The sequence below is a fragment of the Bufo gargarizans genome, chromosome 6 (assembly GCF_014858855.1).
Source record: "Bufo gargarizans isolate SCDJY-AF-19 chromosome 6, ASM1485885v1, whole genome shotgun sequence".
Classification (NCBI taxonomy): Eukaryota; Metazoa; Chordata; class Amphibia; order Anura; family Bufonidae; genus Bufo; species Bufo gargarizans.
In genome coordinates, this window is record NC_058085.1 from 128,795,791 (window position 1) to 128,815,133 (window position 19,343).

Genomic DNA, 19,343 nt, shown 5'->3' on the forward strand with positions numbered 1-19,343 from the left:
GGGAGCCGGTGGTCGTGTCCCCTCACTATTGTAGGGTGTTCAGGGGTTATATAGTCGAGGTACGTGGATATGCAACCATCCACCTCTGGGATCTTTGCATAGGCTGAGCAGCCAGGGAAAGTCTCAGGTCTTGTGCAGGGGTCTCCCTTTGGTTCCTTAGCTTTGGATCCAGTGAGTCATGTATGCATGTTGCTTTGTCTTGTTTCCTGTACACCGTCCGTGACAATAATATAATGGGTTGCATCAAGAGGAGCATAGATACATGTGATTAGAACATAGTCCTACCACTTTACAAATCACTCCACATATGGAGTACTTTGTACAGTTCTGGGCTCCTGTGAACAAGCAGATATAGCAGATCTGGAAAGTGTTCAGAGGAGGGCAACTAAAGTAATAACTGGAATGGGTGGACTACAGGTCCCAGAAAGATTATCAAAATTAGGGTTATTCACTTTAGAAAAAAGACGACTGAGGGCAGATCTAATAACTATGTATAAATATATCAGGGATCAGTACAGAGATCTATCCCATCATCTATTTATCCCCAGGACTGTGACTGTGACAAGGGGACATCCTTTGCATCTGGAGGAAAGAAGGTTTCTACACAAACATAGAAGAGGATTCTTTACGGTAAGAGCAGCGAGACTATGGAACTCTCTGCCTGAGAAGGTGGTGATGGGGAGTGCACTAAAGGAATTCAAGAGGGGCCTGGATGTATTTCTGGAGTGTAATAATATTACAGGCTATAGCTACTAGAGATGGGTCGTTGATCCAGGGAGTTATTCTGATTGCCTGATTGGAGTCGTGAAGGAATTTATTTTCCCTAAAGTGAGGAAACTTTGCTTCTTCCTCACAGGTTTCTTTTTGCCTTCCTTTGGATCAACTTGCAGGATAACTGGATGGGCAGATGTCTGTTTTCAGCCTTATACACTATGTTACTATAATCTACTACTACTATTAATAGTAGCATACTCTACCAGCACTATTAATGGAGACATACTCTACCAGCACTATTAATGGAGACATACTCTACCAGCACTATTAATGGGGACATACTCTACTAGCACTATTAATGGAGACATACTCTACCAGCACTATTAATGGAGACATACTCTACCAGCACTATTAATGGAGACATACTCTACCAGCACTATTAATGGAGACATACTCTACCAGCACTATTAATGGTGACATACGGTAGTAGTGATTTTTTTTGGGACATACTCTACTAGCACTAGTAATGGGCACATACTCTACTACAGGGAGTGCAGAATCATTAGGCAAATGAGTATTTTGACCACATCATCCTCTTTATGCATGTTGTCTTACTCCAAGCTGCATAGGCTCAAAAGCCTACTACCAATTAAGCATATTAGGTGATGTGCATCTCTGTAATGAGAAGGGGTGTGGTCTAATGACATCAACACCCTATATCAGGTGTGCATAATTATTAGGCAACTTCCTTTCCTTTGGCAAAATGGGTCAAAAGAAGGACTTGACAGGCTCAGAAAAGTCAAAAATAGTGAGATATCTTGCAGAGGGATGCAGCACTCTTAAAATTGCAAAGCTTCTGAAGCGTGATCGAACAATCAAGCGTTTCATTCAAAATAGTCAACAGGGTCGCAGGAAGCGTGTGGAAAAACCAAGGCGCAAAATAACTGCCCATGAACTGAGAAAAGTCAAGCGTGCAGCTGCCAAGATGCCACTTGCCACCAGTTTGGCCATATTTCAGAGCTGCAACATCACTGGAGTGCCCAAAAGCACAAGGTGTGCAATACTCAGAGACATGGCCAAGGTAAGAAAGGCTGAAAGACGACCACCACTGAACAAGACACACAAGTTGAAACGTCAAGACTGGGCCAAGAAATATCTCAAGACTGATTATTCTAAGGTTTTATGGACTGATGAAATGAGAGTGAGTCTTGATGGGCCAGATGGATGGGCACGTGGCTGAATTGGTAAAGGGCAGAGAGCTCCAGTCCGACTCAGACGCCAGCAAGGTTGAGGTGGAGTACTGGTTTGGGCTGGTATCATCAAAGATGAGCTTGTGGGGCCTTTTCGGGTTGAGGATGGAGTCAAGCTCAACTCCCAGTCCTACTGCCAGTTTCTGGAAGACACCTTCTTCAAGCAGTGGTACAGGAAGAAGTCTGCATCCTTCAAGAAAAACATGATTTTCATGCAGGACAATGCTCCATCACACGCGTCCAAGTACTCCACAGCGTGGCTGGCAAGAAAGGGTATAAAAGAAGAAAATATAATGACATGGCCTCCTTGTTCACCTGATCTGAACCCCATTGAGAACCTGTGGTCCATCATCAAATGTGAGATTTACAAGGAAGGAAAACAGTACACCTCTCTGAACAGTGTCTGGGAGGCTGTGGTTGCTGCTGCACGCAATGTTGATGGTGAACAGATCAAAACACTGACAGAATCCATGGATGGCAGGCTTTTGAGTGTCCTTGCAAAGAAAGGTGGCTATATTGGTCACTGATTTGTTTTTGTATGTCAGAAATGTATATTTGTGAATGTTGAGATGTTATATTGGTTTCACTGGTAAAAATAAATAATTGAAATGGGTATATATTTGTTTTTTGTTAAGTTGCCTAATAATTATGCACAGTAATAGTCACCTGCACACACAGATATCCCCCTAAAATAGCTAAAACTAAAAACAAACTAAAAACTACTTCCAAAAATATTCAGCTTTGATATTAATGAGTTTTTTGGGTTCATTGAGAACATGGTTGTTCAATAATAAAATGAATCCTTAAAAATACAACTTGCCTAATAATTCTGCACTCCCTGTAGTGCTATTCATGAGGACATGCTATACTAGCACTATTAATGGGGACATACTCCACTAAGGCCTTTATTAAGGACACACTCTACTAGCGCTGTTAAAGGAACATACTCTACCAGCAGCATTAATGGGCACATGCTTTACTAGTACTATTATTAAGGACATACTCTACCAGCACTATTAATGGGGACATACTTTACTAACATTATTAATGGTGATATACTCTGCTAGAACTATTAATGGTGATATACTCTACTAGAACTATTAATGGGGACATACTATGCTAGCAGTATTAATAAGGACATACTCTGCTAGCAGTATTAATAAGGACATATACCACTACGGCTATTATTAAGGACACACTACTTGCACTATTAATGGAGACAAAGTTTTATCAGCACTATTAATGGGATGTACTCTTCTAGTGCTATTAATGAGAACATTGTTACAGGGCTAAGATTCAGTCCTGTTTTGATATTTAAATTGGACACATGGTTGAGTGAGTAACATCACGTTGCCATGTGGTTCCATAGTCTTGACCCCGCCCCTTCCTGGGCTTACATGACAGGTACAAGGCATTTGGGGTAGGCAGGTGTTAATATAGTAGCAATACACCTAGCCACTGGGGCATTCTGGAGCAGACCAGCTTCCTGTGAGGTCTTAGATGGGACCACCTTACATTCTAAGGCTAAGTATCTTTTGTCTATATTATTAGACTATAGGCCAGTTACATGATGGATGTATACTGATATGTCCATGATATTGAAAGTATTTGTATATGTTGTAGTACATCGTAGTTAAGTAAAGGTGTCTTTTATGTTATATCTGCAAGAGTTGTGTGTTATTCCTGGTGATACCAAAGCATTATACTGTAGCTGTGGTATAGACTGAGAACAATCCCACAAGCTAGGGGGAAAAGGGTGATATTGACCGGTATCATCTGCTAATTGGTAATATTTCACCCTTTTCATACCAGTAACCCCAGATATTGCTGTTGATAACAATTATTGATATTATAAGCAATATCTATCCCTTTTCAAACACACTCTACTAGCACTATTAATGAGAACATACTTTACTAGTGCTATCATTATAGGGGTTATGTCACTTCAGCAAATGGCATTTATTATGCAGAGAAAGTGAATATTTTGTGATTGTCCATTGTGCTTCCTTCACTGGCTGGATTCATTTTTCCATCACATTATATACTGCTTATTTCCATGGTCACGACCACCTTGCAATCCAGCAGCAGTGGTCGAGCTTGCATACTATAGGAAAAAGCACCAGCTTATGTGTCTCGGCCATCAAAGAAGCCGGCAATTTTTCCTACAAAGCGCATGTGCGGCCACTGCTGTTAGATTGCAGGGTGGTCGTATCTAGCATTGAGCAAATCGAGCTCCGTTTCCTAGTTTCAAAGTTGTTTCCTTATAAACTTTGTTTGAATGCTGTACGGAGATTCGTCTACATACAGCATTTAAATGTATGGGCTCCGGCAGACAAATTCGTTATCACTGAAGTCTTGATTCGATTTTTAAACTTTAAAACCATTTTAAAACATGGATGCGAAGTTGGCTTCAGTACCGAGGTACCAGCCCATACCAAAGCTAACTTCGGATACATGTTTTAAAATGGTTTAAAGTTTAAAAATCGATGGCCGAAGTTATTCTCCAAAGTCTCACGAGACTTATGCGATAACTCTTCTCCTTGCCAGAGCCCATAAACTTTAATGCTGTACAGAGATGTGTCTCCTTACAGCATTAAAACGAAGATTGGAGTGAATCGACTTTGGATCTAGTCATAACCATGGAAACTAGCAATGTATAATTTGATAAAAAAATGAATCCAGCCAGCGAATGAAGTAATATGGACAATCACAATACATTAGTAAGTGCCTTTTATTAACTACATGATAAATTCCACTTGCTAGAGTGATACAACACCTTTAAGGACATACTCCAAGCTCCTCCGCTTCAGCTGAAGCCGACTAGGCTGCCACCTCCTGGTTTAGCAACATGACGGCGCATGCGCAGTATGCATCTTCGCTCACCTGGAAGCGCGATCAGAGTACAAAAGTAACCTCAGTAATTAGGATTGCACACTGCCACTCCTGATCTCACAATGTACAGTAGCAACATCATGCATCTCTAGAGCTGTCAACCTAGGGGGAGGAGGTGTGTGCTTTGAAGGAAAGGGAAGTCAGCATGGAGCACCATATTCTATTAGCACTTTTAATAGGGACATACTGTACTAGTGCTATTAATGGGGACATAGTCTACTAGTGCCATTAAGGGGATATACTGTAATGACACTATCAATGGGGACATACTCTACTAGCACAACTAATGGGGACATACTCTACTAGCACAACTAATGGGGACATACTCACCTAGCGCTATTAATGGAGACATACTAAACTTGCACTATTAATGGGGACATACTCTACTAGTGCTATTAATGGGGGCATACTATACTGGCGCTATTAATGAGGACATACTCTACCAGCACTATTAATCTATACATAATCTTCTACGACTAATATTGCGCTAAAAATAGATATTGCTGCCACACACAGCAATAGTCCTTAAAAAGACTTTTGGGTCTGTAAAGTTTAAGCAATTTAGCGCAGGTTGCGCTAAAAATATATACTGCTAGTTCTGCGAGACCTTTTGGGTCTCTGAAAAGTTTTTCTAATAAAAATATTCCTATATAATCACTCCCTACACTGTCTGTCCCTTCCTCAGCACAGCTCTCCCTAAGACTGAGCCAAACTCAACTGGCTGTCATGGTCTTACCTTCTCACTGTTCTCCTTAGTTTGACATGTGCTGGCGGCCATCTTGGTTTCTGGGTTTCTTGTAGCCTCCCACCCTGCGGCTCCTCCTTCCCACTGGGAGGAGCTGGATGCCTAGCTCATATATATAGAAGGTCTGTGGCTTCAGTTCCTTGCTTGGTCCTCCTGTGTGCACATGCTTCAAAGACTGCTGCTGCTTCTGGTTCCTGATCCTGGCCTCGTCTGACTACCCCGTTGGTTCCCGATCCTGCCTTCGTCTGACTACCCCGTTGGTTCCTGATCCTGGCTACGTCTGACTACCCTCCTGGTTCCTGACCTCCGTCTACGCAAGACCCTGCTTCAGTTTAGCCATCCGTTTGGACTTTAGCTACGGCTTGATTTTCAATAAAGCCTTCTTATTCCACCTATCTCTGTTGTACGTCTGGTTCATGGTTCCATGACATTAGGACCAAGCCATGAATTCTGACGGTACAGGGCCATCCTCGCTACCTACGCTGGTTGCCAGACTTGATCAGCAGGATCACCTGTTGGGTCGGTTCGCTGTGGCGTTACAAACCCTGCTTGAACGCACGGCTCATTTAGCTTCCGTTGCCGATGGGTCGGTTGTCGCTCCTGGGCCCGCTCCTACTGCCGCTCCGGTTGTTGCGCCAGAGTCTACCCCGACACCTGTTGCTGCACCTGCGGTGTTTCGGGGTATGACCGGTTCTGCCCCCCTTCCACAGCGCTTTGGGGGAGAGCCAACTCAGTGCCGAGGTTTCCTTAACCAGGCGGCCATTTATTTCGAGTTGCTGCCACATGCCTTTCCTACTGAGAGATCAAAGGTGGGCTTCTTGATCTCGCTGCTCTCGGACAAGGCCTTGGCCTGGGCCAGCCCTTTATGGGAGAACAACAATCCGGTGGTTGCCGAGTTTTCCGGTTTTGTTGCTTCTCTTCGGAAGGTATTCGATGTGCCGGCTCGTGCTGCCTCTGCTGCGAAGCTCCTTATGTCCATCAGACAGGGTTCACGATCCGTAGCTGAATACGCCATTGAGTTTCGTACCCTGGCAGCAGAGGTGGGCTGGAATAATGAGGCTCTGGTCGCTGCTTTCTCTCATGGTCTCTCGGATGCCTTGAAGGATGAGATTGCAGCCAAGGACCTACCAGTGGAGCTCGAGTCCCTTATTTCTTTCCTGATTTTGATTGACACCAGACTCAGGGAGAGACCTTCCTTTAAGGAGAGCCTGCGGAGGCCTTCTAACAGATTGGCGCCTACGTTTGCTGTCCCACCCGTGCCTCCCTCTCCTCCCACGCCTCCTGGGGATGACTGGTCTGGGGGTCAACCCATGCAGCTGGGGGTTGCTCGCCTGTCCGAGGGGGAGAGGGTACTCCGGAGACGCGAGGGCCGATGCATGTACTGTGGTCTCGGTGGGCATTTTCGGTTGGCATGCCCGAACCGTCCGGGAAACGCTCGCACCTGAGATCCTGTCGGGGGCAGATCTTGGGTGGAGTCTCCTCGTCCCCGGTTTCCCGTGTTGACAAACCACTGATTACTGTTGTCCTCTCCTGGGTCGGGGGCTCGGTGACGACCCAGGCGTTGGTGGACTCTGGTGCTGGTGGCTTGTTCATTGATAGTGTGTTCGCCGCTGCCAATTCCATTCCTCTGCAGCCTCGAGGTTCCCCACTGGCTCTTGAGGCGATAGACGGCAGACCCCTTCTGCCGCCACACGTGACTCAGGAGACCCTTCCAGTGGGGATGGCCATTGGTGCCGTTCACAGAGAGTCGGTCTGTCTCCAGGTTATTTCGTCTCCACACTACTCGGTGGTCTTGGGGTACCCCTGGCTCCAGAAGCATAATCCGACTTTCGATTGGAGATCGGCCGAGATCCTCTCGTGGTCACCGCAGTGTGGGGCTAGTTGCATCCATGGGCCTGTCAAGTTGCTGTGTACTTCCTCGGACTCTCTGTTGCCTCCTGAATACGAGGAGTACCGGGATGTATTCGATAAGGTGCGTGCGGTTGCCCTACCTCCGCACCGCCCATACGATTGTGCCATAGAGTTACAATCTGGTGCCGTTCCTCCTCGTGGCAAAGTCTATCCACTGTCTGTAGCGGAGAATGAGGCCATGGAGGAGTACGTGAGGGAGGCGCTTTCACGCGGACACATTCGCAAATCCTCGTCCCCGGCAGGGGCTGGATTTTTCTTTGTGAAAAAGAAGGGCGGTGAGTTGAGGCCTTGCATCGACTACAGGGGTCTCAATCGCATCACGATCAAGAACGCTTACCCGATACCCTTGATTTCCGAGCTGTTCGATCGCCTCAAAGGGGCCACGGTCTTTACCAAACTCGACCTGAGGGCGGCATATAACCTGGTAAGGATCAAGGCGGGCGATGAGTGGAAGACCGCGTTTAACACCAGGACCGGTCATTATGAATCCTTGGTTATGCCCTTTGGGTTGTGCAATGCGCCCGCAGTCTTCCAGGAATTCATCAACGATGTTTTCCGTGACCTGTTGCAGCAGTGTGTGGTGGTCTATTTGGATGACATCTTGGTATATTCTGCATCCATGGAGGCCCACATTCTGGATGTCAGACGAGTGTTGCAACGCTTACGAGAGAACAAGCTGTTCGGTAAGCTTGAGAAATGCGAATTTCACCGATCCCAGGTAACCTTCTTAGGTTACATCATTTCCGCTGAGGGGTTCTCCATGGATCCTGAGAAGGTTTCGGCTGTCTTACAGTGGCCCCAGCCCAGTGGGCTTCGTGCCCTGCAGCGCTTTTTGGGCTTCGCCAATTATTATCGGAAGTTCATCAGGGACTTTTCCATGCTAGCCAAGCCTCTCACGGATCTGACCAGGAAGGGCAGTAATCCTCAGGTCTGGCCGCTCGAGGCCATCCGAGCTTTTGAGGCTCTAAAGTCCGCCTTTGTGTCGGCTCCGATTCTGTCGCATCCCAACCCTGGGTTGCCTTTTGTCCTCGAGGTGGACGCGTCTGAGACGGGAGTAGGCGTCCTCCTGTCTCAGCGTAGAACACCAGAGGGTCCTCTGCTTCCTTGTGGGTTTTACTCCCGGAAACTGTCTTCCGCGGAGTGCAACTATCAGATTGGTGACAGGGAGTTATTGGCCATCGTGCAGGCCCTTAAAGAATGGAGGCACTTGCTCGAGGGCTCGGTGGTTCCGGTTCTCATCCTGACGGACCACAAGAATCTGACCTACCTCTCTGAGGCCAAGAGATTGACACCACGTCAGGCCAGATGGGCTCTGTTCTTGTCACGTTTTAATTACGTGGTCTCCTACCTACCCGGCTCCAAGAACATCAGAGCGGATGCCTTATCACGGCAGTACTCCGAGCTGTCCGGGGAGGAGTCGATTTCGACTACGGTCATACCCCCGAATCAGATCCTGGCTGCTATTCGCACCAGCCTGACCTCTCCTCTGGGTGAGCAGATTTTGGCGGCTCAATCTGGTGCTCCCTCTGGGAGACCCAACGGCAGATGTTTTGTGCCTGAGGAGTTGCGCACTCGGTTGTTGCGAACCTACCATAACTCCAAGGCCGCGGGGCATCCTGGAAAGAATCAGCTGTCCTGGGCGGTTTCACGTCTGTTCTGGTGGCCTTCTCTACGTTCCGACATCGCCGCATATGTAGCGGCATGCTCCGTTTGTGCCCAGAGTAAGTCCCCTCGGCACCTTCCGTTGGGCCTTTTGCAACCCATAGCCACCGGGGAGCGTCCATGGTCACACCTGGGGATGGATTTCATTGTGGACCTTCCTGCATCCCGAGGCCATACGGTCATTCTCATGATTGTGGATCGGTTTTCCAAAATGTGCCACTGTGTTCCTCTCAAGAAGTTACCCTCTGCACAAGAGTTGGCCTCGATTTTTGCCAGGGAGGTCTTCCGGTTGCACGGTTTGCCCAAGGAGATTGTGTCGGATCGGGGGAGTCAGTTTGTGTCCAGGTTCTGGCGCGCCTTTTGCTCCCAGTTGGGGATTCATCTCTCTTTCTCCTCGGCCTACCACCCTCAGTCCAATGGGGCCGCAGAACGATCCAATCAGGCCTTGGAGAAATTCCTTCGTTGCTATGTCTCCGATCACCAAGACAATTGGGTTGACCTCCTGCCTTGGGCTGAGTTTGCCAGGAACACGGCGGTGAACTCTTCCTCTGGGACGTCTCCCTTCATGGCCAATTATGGGTTCCAACCTGCCGTGTTACCGGAGGTATTCTCTCCCCAGGATACTCCGGCTGTGGAGGATCACCTTTCCGTCCTACGTACTTCTTGGGTACAGATCCAGAGGTCCCTTGAGGTCTCTGCGCAACGCCAGAGACTCCAGGCTAATCGCAGACGAGCGCCCGCTCCTTCCTACCAGGTCGGAGACCGTGTATGGTTGTCCACCCGCAACCTCAACCTTCGAGTGCCCACTCCCAAGCTGGCGCCTCGCTTTGTTGGTCCCTTCCGAGTGCTTCACAGGGTAAACCCGGTAGCCTATGCCCTTGCGCTTCCTCCTGGCATGCGGATCTCCAACGTGTTTCATGTCTCCCTGTTGAAGCCATTGGTGTGTAATCGTTTCACTTCCTCGGTTCCTCGGCCCCGTCCGGTCCAAGTGGGCAATCGTGAGGAATATGAGGTGAGCAATATCCTGGACTCACGCCTGGTCCGCGGTCGGTTGCAGTTTTTGGTCCATTGGCGTGGTTATGGTCCAGAGGAGCGTTCCTGGGTTCCCTCCACAGATGTCCATGCTCCTGCGTTGCTCCGAGCCTTCCACGCACGCTTCCCTCTGAAACCGTTCCTTACTCCGCGGAGAAGGGGCCCTTGAGGGGGAGGTACTGTCATGGTCTTACCTTCTCACTGTTCTCCTTAGTTTGACATGTGCTGGCGGCCATCTTGGTTTCTGGGTTTCTTGTAGCCTCCCACCCTGCGGCTCCTCCTTCCCACTGGGAGGAGCTGGATGCCTAGCTCATATATATAGAAGGTCTGTGGCTTCAGTTCCTTGCTTGGTCCTCCTGTGTGCACATGCTTCAAAGACTGCTGCTGCTTCTGGTTCCTGATCCTGGCCTCGTCTGACTACCCCGTTGGTTCCCGATCCTGCCTTCGTCTGACTACCCCGTTGGTTCCTGATCCTGGCTACGTCTGACTACCCTCCTGGTTCCTGACCTCCGTCTACGCAAGACCCTGCTTCAGTTTAGCCATCCGTTTGGACTTTAGCTACGGCTTGATTTTCAATAAAGCCTTCTTATTCCACCTATCTCTGTTGTACGTCTGGTTCATGGTTCCATGACACTGGCGTTCAGCCAGAACGCTCGATCAACACTAACTCTACCAGGATTGGTTATGGGGGGTATACTCCTGTTGCATTTAGGGCATGCTGCTTACTCCATCCTCACTCTTATGGTGCTTTTAAGTCCTGATGCTTGTCAATATTTTAAAACCGGTTTAAATATTTATAAATTCATGATTATAAATTAATGTCATTTGCCAAGTAGAAATGTGGAATCACGTAAATAATCTTGGCTGGGTTCATGTTCTTCTTAATATTGTCTGTAGACTGGCATGAGACACTGTACCTGAGTGAAATGGCGATGTGTTAAGACACTTATGAACATGATGGTTAGGAATGTAATAGCCAGAAAGATCTTATGCTTCCAATTATTGGACGTCACCTTCGGATTGGCTCTGTAAGACATATTTTTAGTCTTATGTTATTAGATCTTAATAATACATTTTGCTTATGAATGTTACATACAGGATTTTTCCAATTACTTATATACTGTGTGTATCAATTGCTTGCAATTTTTAAGTCCTCTGCTTACGGTCATTGAATAGAAACACTAATATTACATCCAGAGAGTGCAGTCCCTATCATATCATGTGATAGGGATGAACACAGGTTGTTGCAAGACAGAATGTGCTAAATAGCTCTCCTTCAGTAGGAAGAAAACTTGATCTTCATAAGAAGAGGCATTTTACCTGGCCATCCAGAGCCTAACTGACGAGGAACAACAACTCCAGATCTCTATTCTACAAATCGGTGATCCTGGTTTGGTTGATATCTCAAGTCATATTTCAAGACTGTTTAACCAATCAGACACTGACTTACATGGTAACCAATAGTGATGAGTAAATTTCTTGAAATTCGATTTGGATTTAATTAGTTAATTTGGTCTGGTGATTCAATTTGGGTCCGAATAAATTAAACACAAATCAAAAATGACCCTGTTCTTTTAGCCAGAGTAGCTATAAAGAGCATCTCTTATTCTGAGATCCTGCTTGTCCATGTATTGTACAGATAGCCCATTGATTTTAGTGGGAACTGCATAATGTGTCATCTCACCATAGGTGGTGCTGCTCAACACTAAAGAAGAGTAAATCGCTTACAATTCTATTCAGTTTCAATCCGGCTGAATTTGAGCCTGAATCAATTGTATGCAAATCGAAATGGCTCCAGTTGGCCTGAAAATTTGTGCATGACACCCTTAGGTCTACTAGATTTTTTCTTTTGACATACTTTATTATTTCAGTACATTTAGAAAATCTGGATGAAATAACCTAATACAATTTTTATATATTTAACCCCTTAAGGACTCAGCTCTATTTCACCTTAAGGACTTGGCCATTTTTTTGCAAATCTGACCAGTGTCACTTTAAGTGGTGATAACTTTAAAACGCTTTGACTTATCCAAGCCATTCTGAGACCGTTTTTTCGTCACATATTGTACTTCATGACACTGGTAAAATGAAGTCAAAAAAATTTTTTTTTTTGCATAAAAAAATACCCAATTTACCCAAAATTTTGAAAAATTTGCAAATTTCAAAGTTTCAGTTTCTCTACTTCTGTAATACATAGTAATACCCCCCAAAATTGTGATGAATTTACATTTCCCATATGTCTACTTCATGTTTGAATTATTTTGGGAATGATATTTTATTTTTTGGGGATGTTACAAGGCTTAGAAGTTTAAAAGCAAATCTTGAAATTTTTCAGAAATTTACAAAAAACCAAATTTTTAGGGACCAGTTCAGGTCTGAAGTCACTTTGCGAGGCTTACATAATAGAAACCACCCAAAAATGACCCCATCTAAGAAACTACACCCCTCAAGGTATTCAAAACTGATTTTACATACGTTGTTAACCCTTTAGGTGTTGCACAAGAGTTATTGGCAAATGGGAATGAAATTTGAGAATTTCATTTTTTTGTCTAATTTTTCATTTTAACCCATTTTTTCCACTAACAAAGCAAGGGTTAACAGCCAAACAAGACTGTATCTATATTGCCCTGACTCTGCCGTTTACAGAAACACCCCATATGTGGCCGTAAACTACTGTACGGCCACACAGCGGGGCGTAGAGTGAAAGGTGTGCCATTTGGTTTTTGGAAGGCAGATTTTGCTGGACTGGTTTATTTACACCATGTCCCATTTGAAGCCCCCTGATGCACCCCTATCGTAGAAACTCCCTAAAAGTGACCCCATCTAAGAAACTACACCCCTCAAGGTATTCAAAACAGATTTTACAAACTTTGTTAACCCTTTAGGTGTTGCACAAGATGTAATGAAAAATAGAGATACAATTTCAAAATTTCACTTTTTTGGCAAATTTTCCATTTTAATATTTTTTTTCAAGTAGCAAAGCAAAGGGTTAACAGCCAAACAAAACTCATTATTTATGGCCCTGATTCTGTAGTTTACATAAACACCTCATATGTGGTCGTAAACTGCTGTACGTGCACACGGCAGGGCGCAGAAAGAAAGGAATGCCATACGGTTTTTGGAAGGCAGATTTTGCTGGACTGTTTTTTTTTGACACCATGTCCCATTTGAAGCCCCCCTGATGCACCCCTAGAGTAGAAACTCCAAGAAAGTTTTAGAAACTACGGGATAGGGTGGCAGTTTTGTTGGTACTAGTTTAGGGTACATATGATTTTTGGTTGCTCTATATTACACTTTTTGTGCATCAAGGTAACAAGAAATAGCTTATTTGGCACCGTTTTTTTTTGTTATTTGCAACATTCATCTGAAAGGTTAGATCATGTGGTAATGTTATAGAGCAGGTTGTCACGGACGCGGCTATACCTAATATGTATACAATTTTTTTTATTTATGTAAGTTTTACACAATGATTTCATTTTTAAAACAAAAAAAGTTTTAGTGTCTCCATAGCCTAAGAGCCATAGTTTTTTCAGTTTTTGGGAGATTATCTTAAGTAGGATCTCATTTTTTGCGGGATGAGATGGCTGTTTTATTGGCACTATTTTGGGGTGCATATGACTTTTTGATCGCTTGCTATTGCACTTTTTGTGACGTAAGATGACAAAAAAATGGCTTTTTTAAACCGTTTTTATTTTTATTTTTTTACGGTGGTCATCTGAGGGGTTAACTCATGTGATATTTTTATAGAGCCGGTCAATACGGACACGGCGATACCCAATATGTTTTCCTTTTTTTTTATTTATGTAAGTTTTACACAATGATTTAATCTTTAAAACAAAAAAAAATCATGTTTTAGTGTTTCCATAGTCTAAGAGCCATAGTTTTTTCAGTTTTTGGGCGATTATCTTGGGTAGGGTCTCATTTTTTGCAGGATGAGATGACGGTTTGATTGGTACTATTTTGGCGTACATGCAAGCTTTCACTGTGCGGGGAAAGTAACATGACTGTTTTATAGATCAGGTCGTTACGGACGCGGTGATACCAAACATGTGTAGGGAATTTTATTTTTTTCATTTTTAATCAGTGATAAATGTGTTTTTTGATTTTTACTTTTTTTCACTTTTTTTCACTTTTTTTTTACCCAGACCCACTTGGTTTTTGAAGATCCAGTGGGTCTGATGTCTGTATAATACAGTACAGTACAATATATATTGTACTGTATTTTACTTACACTTTGTCTGAACAGATCTATGCCTTTAGCATAGATCTGTTCAGCACCATGGACAGCAGGACGCCTGAGAAGGCGTCCTGTTGCCATGGGAACCTTCCCCGTCTGTGAAGTTGTGGCCACAACTTCGCAGACGGGGAAGGGTAAGGACTGGGGCTTCGGGGGGCTGTCTGGGGGCTCTCTCCCTCTCCCATCGGGGGGCTGCAAAGACACAGCAGCCCCCCGATGGGAGAGGGAGGGAGCCGCATCTTACTTTTAACTCTTTCCATACAGTGGTCCGTACGGACCGCTGTATGGAAAGGGTTAAACGGCTGACATCCATTCACAGATGTCAGCCGTTTATACCAGGGTGTCAGCAATGTGCTGACACCCTGGTATACCCACTAGAAGCCAACGATTATTCGGCGGGAGGCAGATCGCGATCCCGCCTGCTGCACCGCCCGCCTCCCGCACCGCCTGCAACACTCCCCCTGCACCTCCCACCGGGCTAAAATCATTCAGGCGTGCAGGGGGGGTAATAACTATATATTTTCAGCACACTAAAGTTTCTGATAGCCGCGGTCAGGGACCGCGGCGATCAAAAACTGCAGAAATCGCAACAAACCGCAGGTCTGAATTGACCTGCGGTTTGCTGCGATCGCCGATACACTCCCCCCCAGCGTTGTGACAGGATGCCGGCTGAATGATTTCAGCCGGCATCCTGTGCGGATTAACCCCTGGGGCGCCACAATCTAACTTTAAACTCATGACGTACCGGTACGTCATGGGTCCTTAAGGACTCGGGACCCATGCCGTACCAATACGTCATGGGTCCCTAAGGGGTTAAAGTGTTCCTAAATCTTAGAATATATTTCATTTAAAACGAATCTAACTGCCCTAAAATTAAGTTTTGTATTATTTATATATACCGTATAAATGTCAGGTTTCTGTGATGCAAAAAAATCAGACAAAGATAAATAATTTCAGAACTTTATCCACCTTTAATGTGACCTATAAACTGTACAACTCAATTGAAAAACAAACTGAAATCTTTTAGGTAGAGAGAAGAGAAAATATAAAAATAAAATAAGGTTGCATAAGTGTGCACACCCTTAAACTAATACTTTGTTGAAGCACCTTTAGATTTTATTACAGCACTCTTTAGGTATGAGTCTATCAGCATGGCACATTTTGACTTGGCAAGGTTTGCCTACTCTTTGCAAAAACACTCCAAATCTGTCAGATTGCGAGGGCATCTCCTGTGCACAGCCCTCTTCAGATCACCCCACAGATTTTCAATCAGATTCAGGTCTGGGCTCTGGCTGGGCCATTCCAAAACTTTAATCTTCTGCTGGTCAAGCCATTCCTTTGTTGATTTGGATGTATGCTTTGGGTTGTTGTTAGCTGAAAGATGACGTTCCTCTTCATGTTCAGCTTTCTAGCAGAAGCCTTAAGGTTTTGTGCCAATATTGACTGGTATTTGGAACTGTTCATAATTCCCTCTAGCTTAACTAAGGCCCCAGTTCCAGCTGAAGAAAAACAGCCCCAAAGCATGATGCTGCCACCACCATTTTTCACTGTGGGTATGGTGTTCTTTTGGTGATGTGCAGTGTTGTTTTTGCGCCAAACATATGTTTTGGAATTATGGCCAAATAGTTTAACCTTGTTTTCTTCAGACCATAACACTTTTTCACACATGCTTTTGGGAGACTTCAGATGTGTTTTTGCAAAATGTAGCCTGGCTTGGATGTTTTTCTTCGTAAGAAAAGGCTTTCGTCTTGCCACTCTACCCAATAGCCCAGACATATGAAGAATACGGAAGATTGTTGTCACATGCACCACACAGCCAGTACTTGCCAGATATTCCTGCAGCTCTTTAAATGTTGCTGTAGGCCTCTTGGTAGACTCCCAGACCAGTTTTCTTCTCGTCTTTTCATCAATTTTGGAGGGACGTCCAGTTCTTGGTAATGTCACTGTTGTGCCACATTTTCTCCACTTGATGATGACTGTCTTCACTGTGTTCCATGGTATATCTAATGACTTGTACAAATTTTTGTACTCTTCTCCTGACTGATACCTTTTAACAATGAGATCCCTCTGATGCTTTGTAAGCTCTCTGTGGACCATGGCTTTTGCTGTGGGATGCGACTAAGCAAATTTCAGGAAAGACCAACTAGAGCAGCTGAACTTTATTTGGGGTTAATCAGAGGCCCTTTAAATGATGGCAGGTGTATGCTTACTCCTATTTAACATGATTTTAAATGTGATTGCTTAATTCTGAACACAGCTACATCCCCAGGTATAAGAGGGTGTGTACACTTATGCAACCACATTAGTTTAGTTTTTTTTTGTTTCCTTCCCTCCACCTAAAAGATTTCAGTTTATTTTTCAATTGAGTGGTACAGTTTATAGGTCACATTAAAGGTGGAAAAAGTTCTGAAATGATTTATCTTTGTCTCTTTTTTTTACAGCACAGAAACCTGACATTTTAAACAGGGGTGTGTAGACTTTTTATATCCACTGTGTATATATATATATATATATATATATATATACACACATACACACACACACACACACACACACCGTATATATTATTTTTACTAATTCCTTGTGAAATAGGCACCTGAAGTTTAGGTGTCTATCGAGCTATAGAATCCATACTCCTATACAGCACTGTGTATGGGAGTACAGATTCCCCTTTGGACACAGTGAGCTCTGTAGGGATCAGAGCATCACTGCTGTATGACAGTACGGATTCTAAAGCATGACAGGCAACAGAACTTCAGGTGCCACTGCCTATTTCACAAGGAAATTATAAAAAAAAAATATAGTATATTACAAATTAATTTAAGGGCAGTTGGATAAGTTTTTAATGAAGTATATTCTAAAGTTTAGATATACTTGAAATGTTTTTCCGAAATCAACATTTATCACCTATTTATTCATATAGGCTATATTTGTCAGTCCCATAGACTTTGAATGAAGTGCCAGCGCTTATGCTCGACTGCCACTCCATTGAATCCCCTCCTGGCTTCGACCATGCAGTAAAGTGGAACAGCGGATGCAGGGCTCCTGTTCTTGTATTTGGTGGGGGTCTCAATGGTGGAGCCCTCTACCCTGTGGATAGGAAATAAATGTCGAGTCCAGGAAAACTCTTTTAATTTTATCACTATATAAACAACATAGAAAAAGACGAACATGAAGTGATAAAAAGGCTCTTACGTCATATTTGAAGAATTCTGGCCCACAGCAAAGTTTCAGCTCATCAATGATTGGAAGATGACATTAATGTGCAGTTTTCTACACAGTCCTACTTTTTTTGGAGTGTTTCTTTATCTCTATTTAATAAAAAGACATCTTTGTGAACTTTGCTTGTATAATTGGCATGTAGCTCTAGAAAAAGAGGTAAGAGTTAACAAGGTTATGAAAATAGGAAATGATCTTTTTCTTCTAATTTGGGAAAAACAAAATAGACAACCAAATGCTGTGGAAATGGGCCCATATAACTATTGCTTAGTTACAAGCTCTGAACAAGGACAGGTCCATCCCCTTGGCTTGTTCTCTTACTTGAGACAGTCTAGTATTAGAGTCTGAGCAGTCAGCAGCTCTGCAGGAACCAAAACTAAATGGAAATACAGCCAAGTAATTGGGGCATAAGGAAACTCCCAGCACGCTTGGCTATTTTCAGTCCCAGAGAAGGGATATAAAGTTCACCACACATGTTCGGCCATGTCTCCATTCACCTCCATAGGACTACTGGAAATAGCAGAGCCAATTGTCAGCTATTTTCAGAACTCCCATAGTGGTGAATGGAGGGTGGCTGTGCTTACATGGTCTTCTCTCCCTCACTTCAGGCGGCCCAATCTGGAGACAGGTTTGGATCCCAGAGGTGGGAGATTATTACATGATTCCAAAAACATATATAACATACATGATTAAAAAGAGGTATAAGTGCAGGGAAAGAGCGACATCATCTGGAGGAAGGACAGTGCAATCGTGTCACATAACAATCAATTGGAAAAAGAACAATGACCCATTCTGTGCTCCCTCCAGGATGGCGCCAGCACAGACACACATTTCGGCGAACCTTCGCCTGGGGGTGAAGGTTCGCCGAAACGCGTGTTTGTGAATTTATGCATTTGAGTATATGGACATATAAATGAACTCTGTATCCGTTGTGTCCTTCCTCCAGATGATGTCGCTCTTTCCCTGCACTTATACCCCTTTTTAATCATGTATATTATATATGTTTTTGGAATTATGTAATAAATTGATATTGATTTAAATGTGGTGTAGGAAGGAATGTGTGTCCACCCCCTTAGGGTTGAACAAAGGGGGGAGGTATGTAGGAAGTAACAAGGGGCCATCATTGATGGTCGGTACATCTAACCGAGGTTCCTGGCCTCGGTGAGGTAAGAGCCGTTAATTTTTTCCTGAAGTTTTATTATTGCAGATTGCAGTCTTACACTTCAGCTGTTTAGTATGGCTGTAAGGGTCCATTCACATGTCCGTTTTAACACTCCGGTTCCGTTCCGATTTAAATCGGAAAGTTTTTTCGGATCCATTAATTTCAATTGCCTCTGCAAAAATGCGGACACCAATCATAGTGCTGTCCGAATCACGAATCCATTCCGTTTTCCTATTTTCGAGTGTGCAGATCCTGAAAAAAAATTAAGCTTGTCCTACTTTCTGTCCGTTTTTCGGGTCCGTTGTCGATTCAAGTCAATGGATCTGCATAAATGCGAATGACATGCACAAAACCATCCAAATGTCATCCGATTTTGCGGATCCGTTGACAGGAAAATGGATGAAAAAACAAACAAAAATAAAATGGAATAACGGAAACACGGAACGGATTCGGAAGCACTTTAGTAAAAAAACTGAAGGTTGTACTGAAAAATCGATCCGCAAAAAAAAAAAAGGAACG

The 19,343-nt window shown here is 44.2% G+C and overlaps 1 protein-coding gene across 5 annotated transcripts in view; it reads right to left on the reverse strand.

Annotated features, from left to right (window-relative positions):
• Window positions 1-19,343, reverse strand: part of LOC122940189 (NXPE family member 1-like) — a 294,633-nt gene that overhangs the window by 158,594 nt on the left and 116,696 nt on the right. For 2 of the 5 annotated variants that reach the window (XM_044296625.1, XM_044296626.1), the window contains exons 2-3: window positions 17,639-17,809; window positions 11,124-11,232 (exon numbers count right to left, since the gene is read on the reverse strand). In XM_044296625.1, coding sequence (XP_044152560.1) covers window positions 11,124-11,232; window positions 17,639-17,643 — 114 coding nt within the window. In that variant the 5' untranslated portion in view covers window positions 17,644-17,809. The remainder of the gene's footprint in view (window positions 1-11,123; window positions 11,233-17,638; window positions 17,810-19,343) is intronic. The other 3 variants (XM_044296627.1, XM_044296629.1, XM_044296630.1) reach the window with 2 other exon arrangements.